Below are 16,622 nucleotides of genomic sequence, written 5' to 3'. Positions count from 1 at the left end.
CCCGCCAGGTGCTTGGGGGTCGTGTATATACCTGTCCCGCCAGGTGCTTGGGGGTCGTGTATATACCTGTCCCGCCAGGTGCTTGGGGGTCGTGTATATACCTGTCCCGCCAGGTGCTTGGGGGTCGTGTATATACCTGTCCCGCCAGGTGCTTGGGGGTCGTGTATATACCTGTCCCGCCAGGTGCTTGGGGGTCGTGTATATACCTGTCCTGCCAACTATTTCTAGTTGCCCATGGCAACCAATCACAGCTCCCCTTTAAAATATCCATGTGCACTGGTAAAATGAAAGCTGAGCTGTGATTGGTAGAAATATTCTGTCTTTCAGACACTTGATAAATCTGCCCCAATATGTTTAGGATGATAGCCCAACATGTTACTAGGAGGGATTTTATGGCAAAGGTGTATCAGTGACTGAAGACGTGGAATAGGAGATGCACAGCCGGTCAGAGTTATAATAAATGGAAAGAAGAATTAATGGATCTATAAATTAATGGATTCTCTGAAGTGACTAAAAATATGTCCTATATCCTATCCCAAAATGTTTTTGACTAATTTCAAGATGTATAAGAATGAGAGATCCCTGTAGTGTGATGTGTTTGATGCAGATTTGGCTCACATGATGTGGAGGAGCCTAAAACTGCACCAATACAGGGACATCGTCTGAAGACAACAACTAATATAACAGTCAGATACCTAATGATCCGGAAATATGTCTTGGTTACTGAGGTTGGAGTAGTGGGAGTCACATAGTCTTGCTAATAGCTAGGAAAATCATAGTGTATAACTGGAAATGTGTTCAGCCACTGTTCAGGGAAATGAGTCTGGATCTTCTGATCTCAGCAGAACACATGGAGGCCTGGACATCGGGTAGAAAACTGCCCCTTAGGGCTCATTCTCATGGCCCAGGAACAGATCCCGGACACACACAGGGCCAGGAGGAGCAGGGGTGAGCGCTCTATACCCCTCCTCTCTATAGGTGGACAAGCGGCTGCCTGTCTCGGTCCGGTGATGCACCATGTGACCAGGAGCCATAGATGTGTATTGGGCTGTGATCTGGATGCAAATCATGCAACCGGATCACTACCCCAAGCCCTCATGCACACGACCGGATGGTAATTTCTGTTTTGTATATACGGCCTTATTCTGCCCATAAATAGGGGACGTATTGTAACACTATGGCACTGTATCCGTATATGATGGCAGATGATGGCTCGCTGACAAAATGCACCTCCCACTGGTTCTGGATACAGCACGTATATACGGCGGCATACGCTGCACAGCCACATACAGCACATATTTAGCCTGTATTCTATACGTATCCACTGATTTCTATGGGCCGCACGGAACGGATATACGGTGGGAAAAAGGGACACGCTCTATAATTTTATACGTCTCATGATACGGTGCGGTGGTGCCCATTGGGATGCATGGGGCCACATGCTGGTTGTATCTACGGCCATTTTAATGTTCTCTACAGGTTCGTGTCCAGGGGCCTAAGGGATATCTGGCAATTATGAATGAATAGACCGCGTATCGGTTAATGTTTTTATTATTGTTCATTTTCCCCCATATCTTCCTGATTGGTTCCTCTGGGGTGGAGGGGGGTTACATGGAAGTATATTAATATATATTGGCCATGATGTAACATACAGAAAGTCTTTGCACTCTGTATGTATTGCTTTACGGTTTGAAAAATATTGCATCATTGTTCTTATGTTTTAATCTTTTCTATTGTGAAAAAAATTGAGTAAAGATTAAAAAAAATAAAATTAATCCATGCAAGATGTCACCTCAAGGGGTAAGGAGAAAGGTCAAAAATCTGCTCATAACTACATGGAACGACCCTGTCAATGAGACCCCACAGTCTCAAAGATGACCTCACTGCATGTCATAGGTTATAACTCTGCAGGGCATGTAAGGTCCTACTGCTGATGATCTAGGGGAGGCCGGGGAGAAGGTCCTGTGGTCAGATTAGACCATAATAGAACTTTTAGGTATCAACGACCCTTGCCGTGTTTGGAGGATGAGAGCGGCAGATATATGGCGTGTGTGTGCTCTGTATACGAGCGTGGCCGGTGTACGCCGCGTGTGTGCTCTGTATACGAGCGTGGCCGGTGTACGCCGTGTGTGTGCTCTGTATACGAGCGTGGCCGGTGTACGCCGTGTGTGTGCTCTGTATACGAGGACGGCCGGTGTATGCCGTGTGTGTGCTCTGTATACGAGCGTGGCCGGTGTACGCCGTGTGTGTGCTCTGTATACGAGCGTGGCCGGTGTACGCCGTGTGTGTGCTCTGTATACGAGCGTGGCCGGTGTACGCCTTGTGTGTGCTCTGTATACGAGCGTGGCCGGTGTACGCCGTGTGTGTGCTCTGTATAAGAGGGCGGTCGGTGTACGCCGTGTGTGTGCTCTGTATACGAGCGTGGCCGGTGTACGCCGTGTGTGTGCTCTGTATACGAGCGTGGCCGGTGTACGCCGTGTGTGTGCTCTGTATACGAGCGTGGCCGGTGTACGCCGTGTGTGTGCTCTGTATACGAGCGTGGCCGGTGTACGCCGTGTGTGTGCTCTGTATACGAGCGTGGCCGGTGTACGCCGTGTGTGTGCTCTGTATACGAGCATGGCCGGTGTACGCCGTGTGTGTGCTCTGTATACGAGCGTGGCCGGTGTACGCCGTGTGTGTGCTCTGTATACGAGGGCGGCCGGTGTACGCCGTGTGTGTGCTCTGTATACGAGCGTGGCCGGTGTACGCCGTGTGTGTGCTCTGTATACGAGGGCGGCCGGTGTACGCCGTGTGTGTGCTCTGTATACGAGCGTGGCCGGTGTACGCCGTGTGTGTGCTCTGTATACGAGGGCGGCCGGTGTACGCCGTGTGTGCGCTCTGTATACGAGGGCGGCCGGTGTACGCCGTGTGTGCGCTCTGTATACGAGGGCGGCCCATATATATGCTGTGTGTGTGCTCTGTATACGAGGGCGGCCGGTGTACGCTGTGTGTGTGCGCTCTGTATACGAGGGCGGCCGGTGTACGCAGTGTGTGTGCTCTGTATACGAGGGCGGTCGGTGTACGCTGTGTGTGTGCTCTGTATAAGAGGGCGGTCGGTGTACGCTGTGTGTGTGCTCTGTATACGAGGGCGGCCGGTATACACTGCGTGTGTGCTCTGTATACGAGGGCGGCCGGTATACACTGCGTGTGTGCTCTGTATACGAGCGTGGCCGGTGTACGCCGTGTGTGCTCTGTATACAAGGACGGCCGGTACACGCGGTGTTTATACAGCGCTGTATATAAGGATGTCCGATACACATTGTGTGTATACAGCGCTGTATATAAGGACGGCCGGTACGCCCTGTATATAAGGACGGTCGGTTCACGCTGTGTGTATACAGCGCTGTATATAAGGACGGACGGTACATGCTGTGTGTATACAGCGCTGTATATGAGGACGGCAGGTACACGCTGTACGTATATAGTGCTGTATATAAGGACGGACGGTACATGCTGTGTGTATACAGGGCTGTATATAAGGACGGTCGGTGCACGCTTTGTGTATATAGTGCTGTATATAAGGATGGCCGGTACATGCTGTGTGTATACAGCGCTGTATATAAGGACGGACGGTACACGCTGTGTGTATATACGGTAGTGCTGTATATAAGGACGGTCGGTGCACGCTGTGTGTATATAGTGCTGTATATAAGGATGGCTGGTACATGCTGTGTGTATACAGCGCTGTATATAAGGACGTATCTTGTAGATATGGAAGGTTTGTATACACACATCACCACTGACAGCAGGATGACAGATTTACATAAACTTCCCTCAGCCAATCAGAGCTCACTAGGAAGTGTGTGCAGAGTAAATCTTGTGGTCACAGACAGCTCTGTGTGTGGTAGTGATGTGGTAGGGCGGCTGGTGTAATCCTACACTTGTCTGTACCTGATCTTCTCATTCACAAACCCTTGGCTGCTGCCATCCCCTGGCACACAAGTGGCGGCAGCCGGCACTGCCAATGTCATGTTATAGGGGATACACAGCATTCTCACCGGGAGGATGCTATTAAACACACATAACAAAGACAATGAATCAAGAAGAAATTTGGGATTGTTGCCCATAGCAACTGGTCAGATCTCGGCGCTTGGTTTCTTTGTGTTTATTTCAGGAAAATTTGTTTGTGGCTCATATTGAAAAACAAAAACTTCCAGAATAGAGGCTGTTAACCCCTTCCCTTCCAGAATTTGGATCAGAATTGTGCACTGCTCACCTCGCCCCTCTCTATAGAGGAATATGGCGCACTGCGGCGTATAGCGAGGAAAGTTAGGACATGTCACGGGGTACCGTGCGCCCATTGCCGTCTATGGCCATATATACGTCCCCCATGTGGCAGTGTGAATGTAGCCTTACATTGTAACCTATGGAATAGTGATAATCCGCATCACAATACAGATTTTTGCTTGAATTAATTTCGGATCCGGTGAACACGTGCACATAAGAAAATGTCCGTGTCTCATGTGGATTTCCTGCATGAAAAGCTGCAACGTGTGCAGATCCCCTTATTGTGTATATCTGTGTATGTTGCCTTCTTTTTGCACAATTTAGATGCATTTTAGGTTTGGCATTTTTTTTTTTTTGTGTATCTTTTTCCAATTACACATACACCTGGTCTAAGATTAATTCATGTCGGTGTTTAAAGGACATCTACTACCGTACCAGGATGAGAGACTGTATGCAAATGAGCTTAAGGGGCTCCAGGCTCCATTAACACCTCTGGAGCCCCTCAGGCTGATTTGCATACAATCCTTTATCCTGGTGGTAGATGCCTTTAACCATAGATTTATTGGATGTGATTATAATTTATGCACAAAGCTGCTCCGGGCGGCAGCAGGTACAGGAGAGGCACTGGCGGATGAAATGCAACTATTTTTTTAGATAAAAACACAGATCCAATAATTTCTATGACCTCAAACATCTGGACCTGGGCCACTGCAGAAACAAGGTGTGGGTGGAGGAGGCGTCACGGTGTCCTGGGCTGAATGAGAAGAGGAGGACATAGGATGTGTACAATGGAGTCCGGACTGCTGTGATATGGCAGCTCTTCACACCGTATAGCGCTATATAGATGTATTATTTATAGATGGGGAACCCTCACATCCGCTTTATTCTTTATTACCGCCTTGTGTATTAGTTGCCATGTGAACACAGCCCTATAGGAGTCTGCGCGCTGATCCTCCTGAGCAGGCTCCATGATGTTATATACTGGTGAGGACCCCAGGGACAGGGGCTATTGTGTGAGGTGGGGGAGGCCCGGACAGCACAATCCCCTCCGTAATCAGTGGAAATCTCCCGGCACTGATTATATACTGCGGATAACTACATGCTGCATGTTATGTTTTTTGCATTGTGTGAATAAGCTTTGGGTATAATTTTGCGGATGTCACACTGACGCCTTCATGTGATGCAGATGAATATTTGGAGGTTGTAGAAAACCCAGAGCAGTCCCTATTCCTGCCCTTATCTTCCCATAGATGTCATCCGCATGTGGTCTGTAGTCACAGAGTAGTTGCTATTTAGGGTGCGTTCACACTTTGCGTTAACACAATGTAAACACATTGCTAGCACAGTTTACATATTGTAAACATAAATGGATTCTGTTTACGTGTTAATAAACGCAACGTGTGAACGCGCCCCCGGCACAATTGTGTTGGGATAAGGCAGTAACATCTCTGCCGGTTTTCTGTCTTATTAGCGGATGTGCAGCAATGGAAGCCATATGAGACATACGCCTCAGACACGGATCACAACCTGAGGACTGCGACTCCGTAGTTTGCGTCTTGAGGGTAGGAAGGTGAGGTCGGTTTTCAGGGGGCCACAATCCGTGTAGTCGCCGTTTTCCGGTCTCTTATGTCTGGCCTGCTCTAGATGTGGTGATTTTCCTTAGATTTGCACACATAATGGGTCAGGCACAGAGCAGCAGTGAAGTGATGTGAAGGGATGTGAGCCATTATCCGCAGCAGATGTGGCTGGTGTGAATGAAGTCATATGAGGTGACCCCCTCCCCCTGTAGAGCTGATGCTATGATGCCTCCATTACAGGCTGGCACACGGCCACACAGCATGGCACGGCTCGCAGCTGCTCCTCGCTGAGTGTTTCTCTAGTTCCCCGGGACTACAACTCCCAGCAGGCCCGGGCTGTAGTACCGCAGTCCCAGCGCTGCGCAGATTCCGTGCGGGCGGGCCCGGCACACACACACTGCTCTCCGCGCATTACATCTCCAGAGCTGGTGCCGGGACAGGCCCCCGGGGCCACTGGCTCCTGCCCCGACATGGAAGACCCCGATGCGGACAGAGGGCAGCGCTACGCCGCGCTATTCAGCCAGCTGGACACCAACAAGGACGGACATGTGGACATCAACGAGCTGCGGGAGGGACTGGCAGCCATGGGCATGAGAGCCTGCCACAACGCCGAGCAGGTGGGTGACTGAGGGGGTGCTATATACAGGGAGAAGGGGTGCTATATACAGGGAGAGAGGGGGTACTATATACAGGGAGAGGGGGTGCCATATACAGGAGAGAGAGGGGGAGTACTATATACAAGGAGAGAGGGTGCTATATACAGGGAGAGAGGGTGCTATATACAGGAGAGAGAGGGGGAGTACTATATACAAGGAGAGAGGGTGCTATATACAGGGAGAGAGGGTGCTATATACAGGGAGAGGGGGTGCTATATACAGGGAGAGGGGGGTACTATATACAGGGAGAGAGGGGTGTACTATATACAGGAGAGAGGGGTGTACTATATACAGGAGAGAGGGGGGTACTATATACAGGAGAGAGGGGTGTACTATATACAGGGAGAGAGAGGGGGAGTACTATATACAGGGGGAGAGTGAGAGAGAGTACTATATACAGGGAGAGAGGTGTACTATATACAGGGAGAGAGAGGGGGAGTACTATATACAGGGAGAGAGAGGGGGAGTACTATATACAGGGCGAGAGGGGGGGAGTACTATATACAGGGAGAGTGGTGTACTATATACAGGGAGAGGGGGTGTATTATATACAGGGCGAGAGAGAGGGAGTACTATATACAGGGAGAGAGGTGTACTATATACAGGGAGAGTGCTATGTACTGTATATATGAAGAGTGGGTGTGGTGTATACAGGGAGAGTTCTATGTACTGTATATATGAAGAGTGGGTGTGGTGTATACAGGGAGGGTGCTATGTACTGTATACTCTGTATCTGTATATACAGGTTTAGTTCTATATCAGAGCCTTCTGTAATGCTGATTAAGGGTGACTGCTATACACAGGGAGAGAGGATATTCTATATACATGGTCACAGTGTGCAGTATACAGAGAGTGCCGTATACCGGGATGGTATATCTGTATATAGTGGTGCTGCTGATTTGGAGAGACTAGGTGTATACCACAGTAGTAGTTATATACACACATTGTACAATATATACAGGGATAGTATACAATACACAGTATATACAGCGATGGAATTCATATATACAGTGACTATCGCTGGAGTGTAATATAAATTGTCCTCTTATACAGTATGTAGCTGGTTCTATATATACACGCACAGTGTGATATGTGAGGTGTAATACACAGAGCGGAGATGTCATAATCAGTGCAGTATATACCGTATATACTCCAGTATAAGCCAAATTTTTCAGCAGAAAAATTGTGCTGAAAACCCCTTACTGGGCTTATACTCGAGTCTATGAAACCCCCTCTGTACTCACCTTTCCAGCGCCCCCTGCAGGTCCTCTTCTTTCTTTTGAAGCTCCGGCTCTTTGGGTTTACGTGCGCTGCATATACCATGAGCCGGCATTATAGCGTGTACACTGCCATTGGCAGACATTATAATGCCAGCAAGCAGCTGACATCATGGTATATACCCCGGCAGCACAGGGACCCAGAGCCCTAGCATCAGAACAAAGAAGAGGACCTATGGGCCATACTCAAGTCAATAGGTTTTCCCAGTTTTTTATGTTAAAATTAGTATCCTGGGCTTATACTTGAGTATATACAGTAATATATATCCCTGAATTGTGTTATTATGAGAAGCTGCTCCACCTGTTTTCACTTCACTCCTGGTCTGGACATCAGAAACTGCATGTGAACGCGCCCTCAGGGATGAAGAAGGGAGCCCCGTCCTCTGCACTGTGCTGGGTCCAGAGGGTCTGACCACAGGGGGCGCTCCTGGCCTCACACATCAGTTATAGCAGCTGATGTTAGTTATCACTCAGTGTCAGGGTGTGCTTCCTAATCACTGACAGATCTCCGCTGGTGCCATGACTTTCCACCTCTCCTTCTTCATATGTTCACAACTTTTTCCCGGTGTCATTTCCCATTATTTCATGTAATGTATCATGTGATGTCTTTCCCATTGTGGAATATTAGTAAGTGCCCCTTTCCCTTGCTCTCGTTGTACAGGAGATCCTCCGGGCCGGGGACACTGATCAGGACGGGCAGCTGGATTTTGATGAGTTCACCAGATACCTGGCAGAACGGGAGAAGAGACTCCTCATCATGTTCAACAGCTTGGACCGCAACAACGATGGTGTATATATATATATACCACATCCGTAATCATAGCCGCCCCCGTACAGATGATGAGGGGGGCGGGCAGGAAGATGCGGGGGGATACAGGGTGTAACTGATACCGGGGAAAGTATCCCCCCCCCCTTCCACTGAATATGTAACATAAGACAGAGGAGGCCTCACTGCTGGGTATATATATATACTGACCCCAGGATCACCCATGTCATGGAGTAGTGGCCCAGGTCATCTCCTAGGTGCACAGAACACCAGAACAATACAATTTCAGCCCCCGGCTGCCGCACATAATAATCTCATCCAAGTTTCAAGGTCATGAATTTCATTTTTTTCCAAGGTGATGAGAGGCGGGTGCCAGGCCGGGTGCCAGCTGCTGACTTATCACATGGGGCGGTGTACCCGCCAGGTAGATGCCAGCGCCCCGCCCATTATATTATACATGTGATTACATCTGTCATCTGATTATGAAGTAACCAATCAGTGATGAGCTGGAGAGGCCTATATATACATATATACGGGGGCACCATGTATAAGTACGTGATACCCCATGCCCCCTCCCCACATGCCCTCAGGCTGTTCCCGGGAAAGTGTCCATTGTCTCATGTTATTTCTGTTCTTGTCGCCCCCTACAGGTCACATTGATGTGTCAGAGATCCAGGAATGTTTCCATGGTCTTGGGGTTCACATCACACTGACCCAGGCCCAGAAGATCCTGCAGAGGTGAGAGGTTAAAGGGGGAGGGGTGTTTACACACACAATATCCCTTTATAGCTGGGTGGTCACTTACCTCCTGCCCACCCCCAGCTGTTCTGTAGCTACATGGTGCTGTACATGGTGCTGGGACCAGCGCCACCTGTTCTGTATGTGCACAGTTGTCCCTCTGTCACCCATGACCCCTGACTGTCACCTGGGGGAGTTGTGTGGAGCAGAGACCAATGTCGCCACACACAGCTAGTAACATGAGCAGCAGCAGTTAGGGAACCTGTCAGCATGTCTTATACAGCTGCTGACTGTTTCCCACGCCATTGAGTACAGAGAAGGCTAAAAACACAAGTTAAAAAATAACTTTTACAACACATTAAAAATATTTCGGTCTTTTCTGTGATGCCAGCAGCTAGTGGAGGCCGCTGTCATCATGCACCGCTCGGTTCTGACGCGTCTCTCTTGTCTGCACACAGTATGGACCGTGACGGCACGTTAACCATTGACTGGCTGGAATGGCGAGATCATTTCCTACTGAATCCCCTGCACAATATGGAGGAGGTGGTCACGTACTGGAAGCACTCGTCTGTGAGTATCACAGGCCGCTGCATGGAGACAAGTGGGAGAGAACCCACAGCAGCACAGAGTATTTCAGGATGAGCATGTGGGAAATTTTGCTTCATGACTGTATACATTGGAAATAATTCCAGGTGCTTGACATAGGGGAGTCCCTGGCCGTTCCGGATGAGTTTTCCCAGAAGGAGATCCGATCGGGCATGTGGTGGAAGCAGCTTCTAGCAGGAGGGGTGGCAGGGGCGGTCTCCAGGACAGGAACGGCCCCCCTGGACAGGCTGAAAGTACTCATGCAGGTAACAGAAGGGAGACCCCTGTGTGTATATCTCCCACCGCCTCTGTGCTCATGGATCTTCATCCTCCTGTATCCAGGTCCATGGGACTAGATCTGACGGACTCTCCATGCTGAGAGGTCTGAAGGCCATGATCCAGGAGGGAGGGATCCGATCGCTCTGGCGAGGCAACGGGATAAATGTTCTGAAGATCGCACCAGAATCTGCTATCAAGTTCATGGCGTACGAGCAGGTGAGTCCTACGGAGGCTGAAATAGTCCAACACCCTATGTCCGTCCACCATGCTTTACACTGCAGCTCTGTGAATGGGACCTAATTATTGCAGCTTACAACCTGCCAATGTGAACGCACCCCGATCATTGACACACCCGCCTAATGCATATGGACTTATTTCACAGATTAAGAAGCTGATCCGTGGCCAGCAGGAGACGCTGAGGGTCAGGGAGAGATTCATCGCTGGCTCACTGGCTGGCGCCATAGCCCAGACTATGATCTATCCAATGGAGGTGACTGGACAGTGCGGCACTCATGGGGTGGATGAACCGGATAATAAGGAGACTGATCTGGGATCTTTGTCTCCATAGGTTCTCAAGACGAGGCTGGCGCTGCGGCGGACGGGTCAGTACTCGGGAATGTCGGACTGTGCCCGGCACATCCTGCGCACTGAAGGGGTCAGAGCGTACTTCAAGGGCTACCTCCCAAACCTGCTGGGCATTGTGCCGTACGCGGGCATTGACTTGGCAGTCTATGAGGTGAGTTTGGGTCAGGGGATGGGAGACCCCTGTATAGAGGCTGCTCTGTATAACCTTGTCTTCATTCTCCAGACACTGAAGAACACGTGGTTACAGAGGTACCAGACCGGCTCCAGCCCAGACCCAGGAGTCCTGGTGTTACTGGCGTGTGGCACCATCTCTAGCACCTGCGGGCAGATCGCCAGCTACCCTCTGGCCTTGGTCAGGACACGCATGCAGGCACAAGGTGAGAAAGGAAAACGACACCTGCTGCTCATGAGAAGGGGATAGAGAGTGATTAGGGGACAGACCCCCACCAAATACCACATTACCCCTTATCTGGTGGATAGGTGATTACATTTAACCCCTTAGCGACTTGTGATGTATTAGGGAGTTAAGGGAGTATGAAGAGTGCTATTAGGCATATCCCTATCTATACAGGCCGGGTGCTGCAGATTACCGCAAACACCCACAATCGGTGCTGGCACCTATCACAAATTTTAACCGGTGCATGGGCACCACCTTATGGCCCAGCACAGCGCTCCCCGTGACCTCATCGGGGAGTCACAATCAGTTGCCATGACAGCATGGAATCTTTATAAGACTACAGGACCTGTCATTGCTGAAGATCTGTAACAGTGTGTCAGTGGCGTAAATATGTCCGAATCACCACTTTTTTTTCCCTTTCGCAACAAATAAAAATTTAAATGAACCATGGCTCAAAATGGCAGCTGTGAAAACGTCATCTAACCCCACAAAAATTGGCACCTTACACAGGGAAGTTTGAAAAAGTTATCACTAGATGGTGAAACGAAGACATTTTTTTCATACAGAAGGATTCTGTATAGAATAGGAGCGTATAGTGAAAGCCATAAATACGTAATGGCATTGGGTCAAAGAGCAGAATTGTGAGTGCAGCTGTGGAGGTAACGCTCTGCATCTCTTGCTTCCAGCTACTATGCAGGGGTCTCCGCAGCTCTCCATGGTGGCTCTGTTCCGTTACATCGTGGCTCGTGAGGGGGTGCTCGGCCTGTATCGAGGCATCGCCCCCAATTTCATGAAGGTGATCCCTGCCGTCAGCATCAGCTACGTCGTGTATGAGAACATGAAGCGTGTGCTGGGGGTGACCAGCCGGTGAGACCTCAGAGACTACGACCCCAGGGACTGATGTATCAGGAACAAACCCCCCACACACACAGGAGCCGCACCCCTAGGATGGACAGTGCACCCCCTTCTATGGAATACCGCTGTATAGAAGGGGATGACGTCTGGGGGGCTTCATACTGCCACTTACCACTGACCCCCTGGACCCCTGGACTGTGGAGGCCATTTTATACTGAATGTATATTTTGCATGTTGAAGAGTTTTTGTTCTTTTTGGTGAGGCTGCTGGAGGGGAACACGACCCCGACCCCCCGCCCTCACCTGAATGTACCTGCTGCACTCACTGAATGTAATGCATCGCTCTGCAGCCGGGGGGCATAGCAGGGCAATAAGGGCTCACCTAGCTTCTGGAAGCACAACTCCCACCGTGCAGGCTGTCAGGGCATGCTGGGAGTTGTAGTGACATCCATTATTTAGCCTCTTACACAATTATTTCCTCTTTTAATGAATGTTACTAAGTTTTACCTTTGTGGCCAGTCATTGGGGTGTGAGTGTATTTATATCAGCGCGCGTCTGGGGAGAGAACGTAGCGTCAGGTCGTAGTGTTATTTATTACTAGCCCAGAACAAGCCCCGGCCACAGCCAGGATGCCTGCCAGTGATACTATCTGCAGAGCATTGCTCTATAAAGACGTGTCTGAGTGTGCAGAGCATTGCACTACAAACATGTGTCTGGGTATGCAGAGCATTGCACTACAAAGATGTGTCTGGGTGTGCAGAGCATTGCACTACAAAGATGTGTCTGGGAGTGCAGAGCATTGCACTACAAAGATGTGTCTGGGTGTGCAGAGCATTGCACTACAAAGATGTGTCTGGGTGTGCAGAGCATTGCACTACAAAGATGTGTCTGGGAGTGCAGAGCATTGCACTACAAAGATGTGTCTGGGAGTGCAGAGCATTGCACTACAAAGATGTGTCTGGGTGTGCAGAGCATTGCACTACAAAGATGTGGCTGGGTGCGCAGAGCATTGCACTACAAAGGTGAGCAGAGTGTTTGACTATATCCCTGTGGAGCTCTGCATGGACCTCTGCAGAGCATTTCATCAGTTGTATATTAGATAAGAACTGTACGACGGAAAAAAACCCCATCAGCCCTCAGGGCTTGTTCACATGTTGCGTTTTGGATGCGTTTTTGAACTGACAAAAGCGCTACAGTGGAACACGACATGTGAACGCGCCCTGAATATCTGCAGATCATTGCGCTTCAGCCTGTGTCTACAGATGGATGTTTTAGAACATTTTGTTGCCATATATGCATTACCTGTTCTGTTTTGGGGGCATTTGCAGAGCATTGCACCTGAGGCTGTATATTGATGAAAATATTGGTGATAATATTTACATTGATTCTGCAGAGCATTACGACCTGATGTGTGTGTCCTGCAGACGGTGTCTACTGGTGTAGATCTGCAGAGCATTTCACCTGTGTGTTGCGGCAGTATAAGTGCCGTTACCGTTTGTCTCAAGCATCTTATTGAGGAATGGATACGTGAGCTGTGATTCTGCAGAGCGTTACATCACAATGTCTGGTGATTATTCTCGATGCTCTGCGGCCTGTAGGTTTTGGTTATGTTATTAATATATTCTGTAGGTTATTTAAAGGGAAATGTCCTGTGAATAATTTGTACGTGGAGATTTGCAGTGATTCTGCAGAGCATTGCACCACAACTGCACCTGTGCCTGCAGAACATTGCTGCCTGTGTGTGGATCTGCAGAGCATTGCGCTCCTGCATTTGAGGGCTCGGCATGTACTGCCTGCACTGTACTTATACTACACCCGCACTACTGTCCGCAGATTTACACTGAAATAAAGACATTTCTGATTCTTATCCTTCTGTGTATTATTGTGCAGTGCCTAGAAGTGGCCACTGGGGGAGCCCTTGTCCGCCCTCTATAGAAGGACTATGATGGCAGAGCAGCACCCGGTGCTGTGCGCGGCGTCACTGGGTGCAGGCACCAGAAAGCGTAATGGACACGGATCAAAATAACAGAACACTCCAGGTGCAGTCACACCACCAGGGGGCAGCGATGTATAACCTCCAGCGCTGCCCCCTCCATACACACCACCAGGGGGCAGCGATATATAACACTTAGCACTGCCCCCTCCATACACACCATCAGGGGGCAGCGATATATAACACCCAGCACTGCTCCCTCCATACACACCACCAGGGGGCAGCGATATATAACACCCAGCACTGCCCCCTCCATACACACCACCAGGGGGCAGCTATATATAACACCCAGCACTGCTCCCTCCATACACAGCACCAGAGGGCAGCGATATATAACACCCAGCACTGCCCCCTCCATACACACAACCAGGGGGCAGCGATATATAACACCCAGCACTGACCCCTCCATACCCACCACCAGGGGGCAGCGATATATAACACTTAGCACTGCCCCCTCCATACACACCATCAGGGGGCAGCGATATATAACACCCAGCACTGCCCCCTCCATACACACCACCAGGGGGCAGCGATATATAACACCCAGCACTGCCCCCTCCATACACAGCACCAGGGGGCAGCGATATATAACACCCAGCACTGCCCCCTCCATACACACAACCAGGGGGCAGCGATATATAACACCCAGCACTGCCCCCTCCATACACACCACCAGGGGGCAGCGATATATAACACCCAGCACTGCCCCCTCCATACACACCACCAAGGGGCAGCGATATATAACACCCAGCGCTGCCCCCTCCATACACACCACCAGGGGGCAGCTATATATAACACCCAGCACTGCCTCCTCCATATACACCACCAGGGGGCAGCGATATATAACACCCAGCACTGCCCCCTCCATACACACCACCAGGGGGCAGCGATATATAACACCCAGCGCTGCCCCCTCCATACACACCACCAGGGGGCAGCGATATATAACACCCAGCACTGCCCCCTCCATACACACCACCAGGGGGCAGCGATATATAACACTTAGCACTGCCCCCTCCATACACACCATCAGGGGGCAGCGATATATAACACCCAGCACTGCCCCCTCCATACACCCCACCAGGGGGCAGCGATATATAACACCCAGCACTGCCCCTCCATACACACCACCAGGGGGCAGCGATATATAACACCCAGCACTGCCCCCTCCATACACAGCACCAGGGGGCAGCGATATATAACATCCAGCGCTGCCCCCTCCATACACACCACCAGGGGGCAGCGATATATAACACCCAGCACTGCCCCCTCCATACACACCACCAGGGGGCAGCGATATATAACACCCAGCACTGCCCCCTCCATACACACCACCAGGGGGCAGCGATATATAACACCCAGCACTGCCCCCTCCATACACACCACCAGGGGGCAGCGATAAATAACACCCAGCACTGCCCCCTCCATACACACCACCAGGGGGCAGCGATATATAACATCCAGCACTGCCCCCTCCATACACACCACCAGGGGGCAGCGATATATAACACCCAGCACTGCCCCCTCCATACACACCACCAGGGGGCAGCGATATATAACATCCAGCACTGCCCCCTCCATACACACCACCAGGGGGAAGCGATATATAACACCCAGGACTGCCCCCTCCATACACACCACCAGGGGGCAGCGATATATAACACCCAGCACTGCCCCCTCCATACACACCACCAGGGGGCAGCGATATATAACACCCAGCACTGCCCCCTCCATACACACCACCAGGGGGCAGCGATATATAACACCCAGCACTGCCCCCTCCATACACACCACCAGGGGGCAGCGATATATAACACCCAGCACTGCCCCCTCCATATACACCACCAGGGGGCAGCGGTATATAACACCCAGCACTGCCCCCTCCATACACACCACCAGGGGGCAGCGATATATAACACCCAGCACTGCCCCCTCCATACACACCACCAGGGGGCAGCGATATATAACACCCAGCACTGCCCCCTCCATACACACCACCAGGGGGCAGCGATATATAACATCCAGCACTGCCCCCTCCATACACACCACCAGGGGGCAGCGATATATAACATCCAGCACTGCCCCCTCCATACACACCACCAGGGGGCAGCGATATATAACACCCAGCACTGCCCCCTCAATACACACCACCAGGGGGCAGTGACGTATAACACCCAGCACTGCCCCCTCCATACACACCACCAGGGGGCAGCGATATATAACACCCAGCACTGCCCCCTCCATACACACCACCAGGGGGCAGCGACGTATTACACCCAGCACTGCCCCCTCCATATACACCACCAGGGGGCAGCGATATATAACATCCAGCACTGCCTCCTCCATACACAGCACCAGGGGGCAGCGATATATAACACCCAGCACTGCCCCCTCCATACACACCACCAGGGGGCAGCGATATATAACACCCAGCACTGCCCCCTCCATACACACCACCAGGGGGCAGCTATATATAACACCCAGCACTGCTCCCTCCATACACACCACCAGGGGGCAGCGATATATAACATCCAGCACTGCCCCCTCCATACACACCACCAGGGGGCAGCTATATATAACACCCAGCACTGCCCCCTCCATACACACCACCAGGGGGCAGCGATATATAACACCCAGCACTGCCCCCTC

At 50.8% G+C, this 16,622-nt stretch overlaps 1 protein-coding gene across 1 annotated transcript; it reads left to right on the top strand.

The window, feature by feature from the left end:
- The first annotated feature begins 6,107 nt into the window (after nt 1-6,107).
- Nucleotides 6,108-13,847, top strand: LOC140128218 (mitochondrial adenyl nucleotide antiporter SLC25A23-like). The gene is made up of 10 exons (XM_072149754.1): nt 6,108-6,460; nt 8,438-8,564; nt 9,193-9,280; nt 9,739-9,850; nt 9,973-10,131; nt 10,208-10,360; nt 10,527-10,634; nt 10,713-10,880; nt 10,953-11,106; nt 11,813-13,847. Exons 1-10 carry the CDS (start codon nt 6,314-6,316, stop codon nt 11,995-11,997), a joined length of 1,401 nt encoding a protein of 466 aa, XP_072005855.1. The 5' UTR covers nt 6,108-6,313; the 3' UTR covers nt 11,998-13,847.
- Nucleotides 13,848-16,622: the final 2,775 nt, after the last annotated feature.

Source organism: Engystomops pustulosus, chromosome 4 (genome assembly GCF_040894005.1).
Source record: "Engystomops pustulosus chromosome 4, aEngPut4.maternal, whole genome shotgun sequence".
Lineage (NCBI taxonomy): Eukaryota > Metazoa > Chordata > Amphibia > Anura > Leptodactylidae > Engystomops > Engystomops pustulosus.
This window is presented reverse-complemented; position numbering and strand designations above follow the sequence as displayed.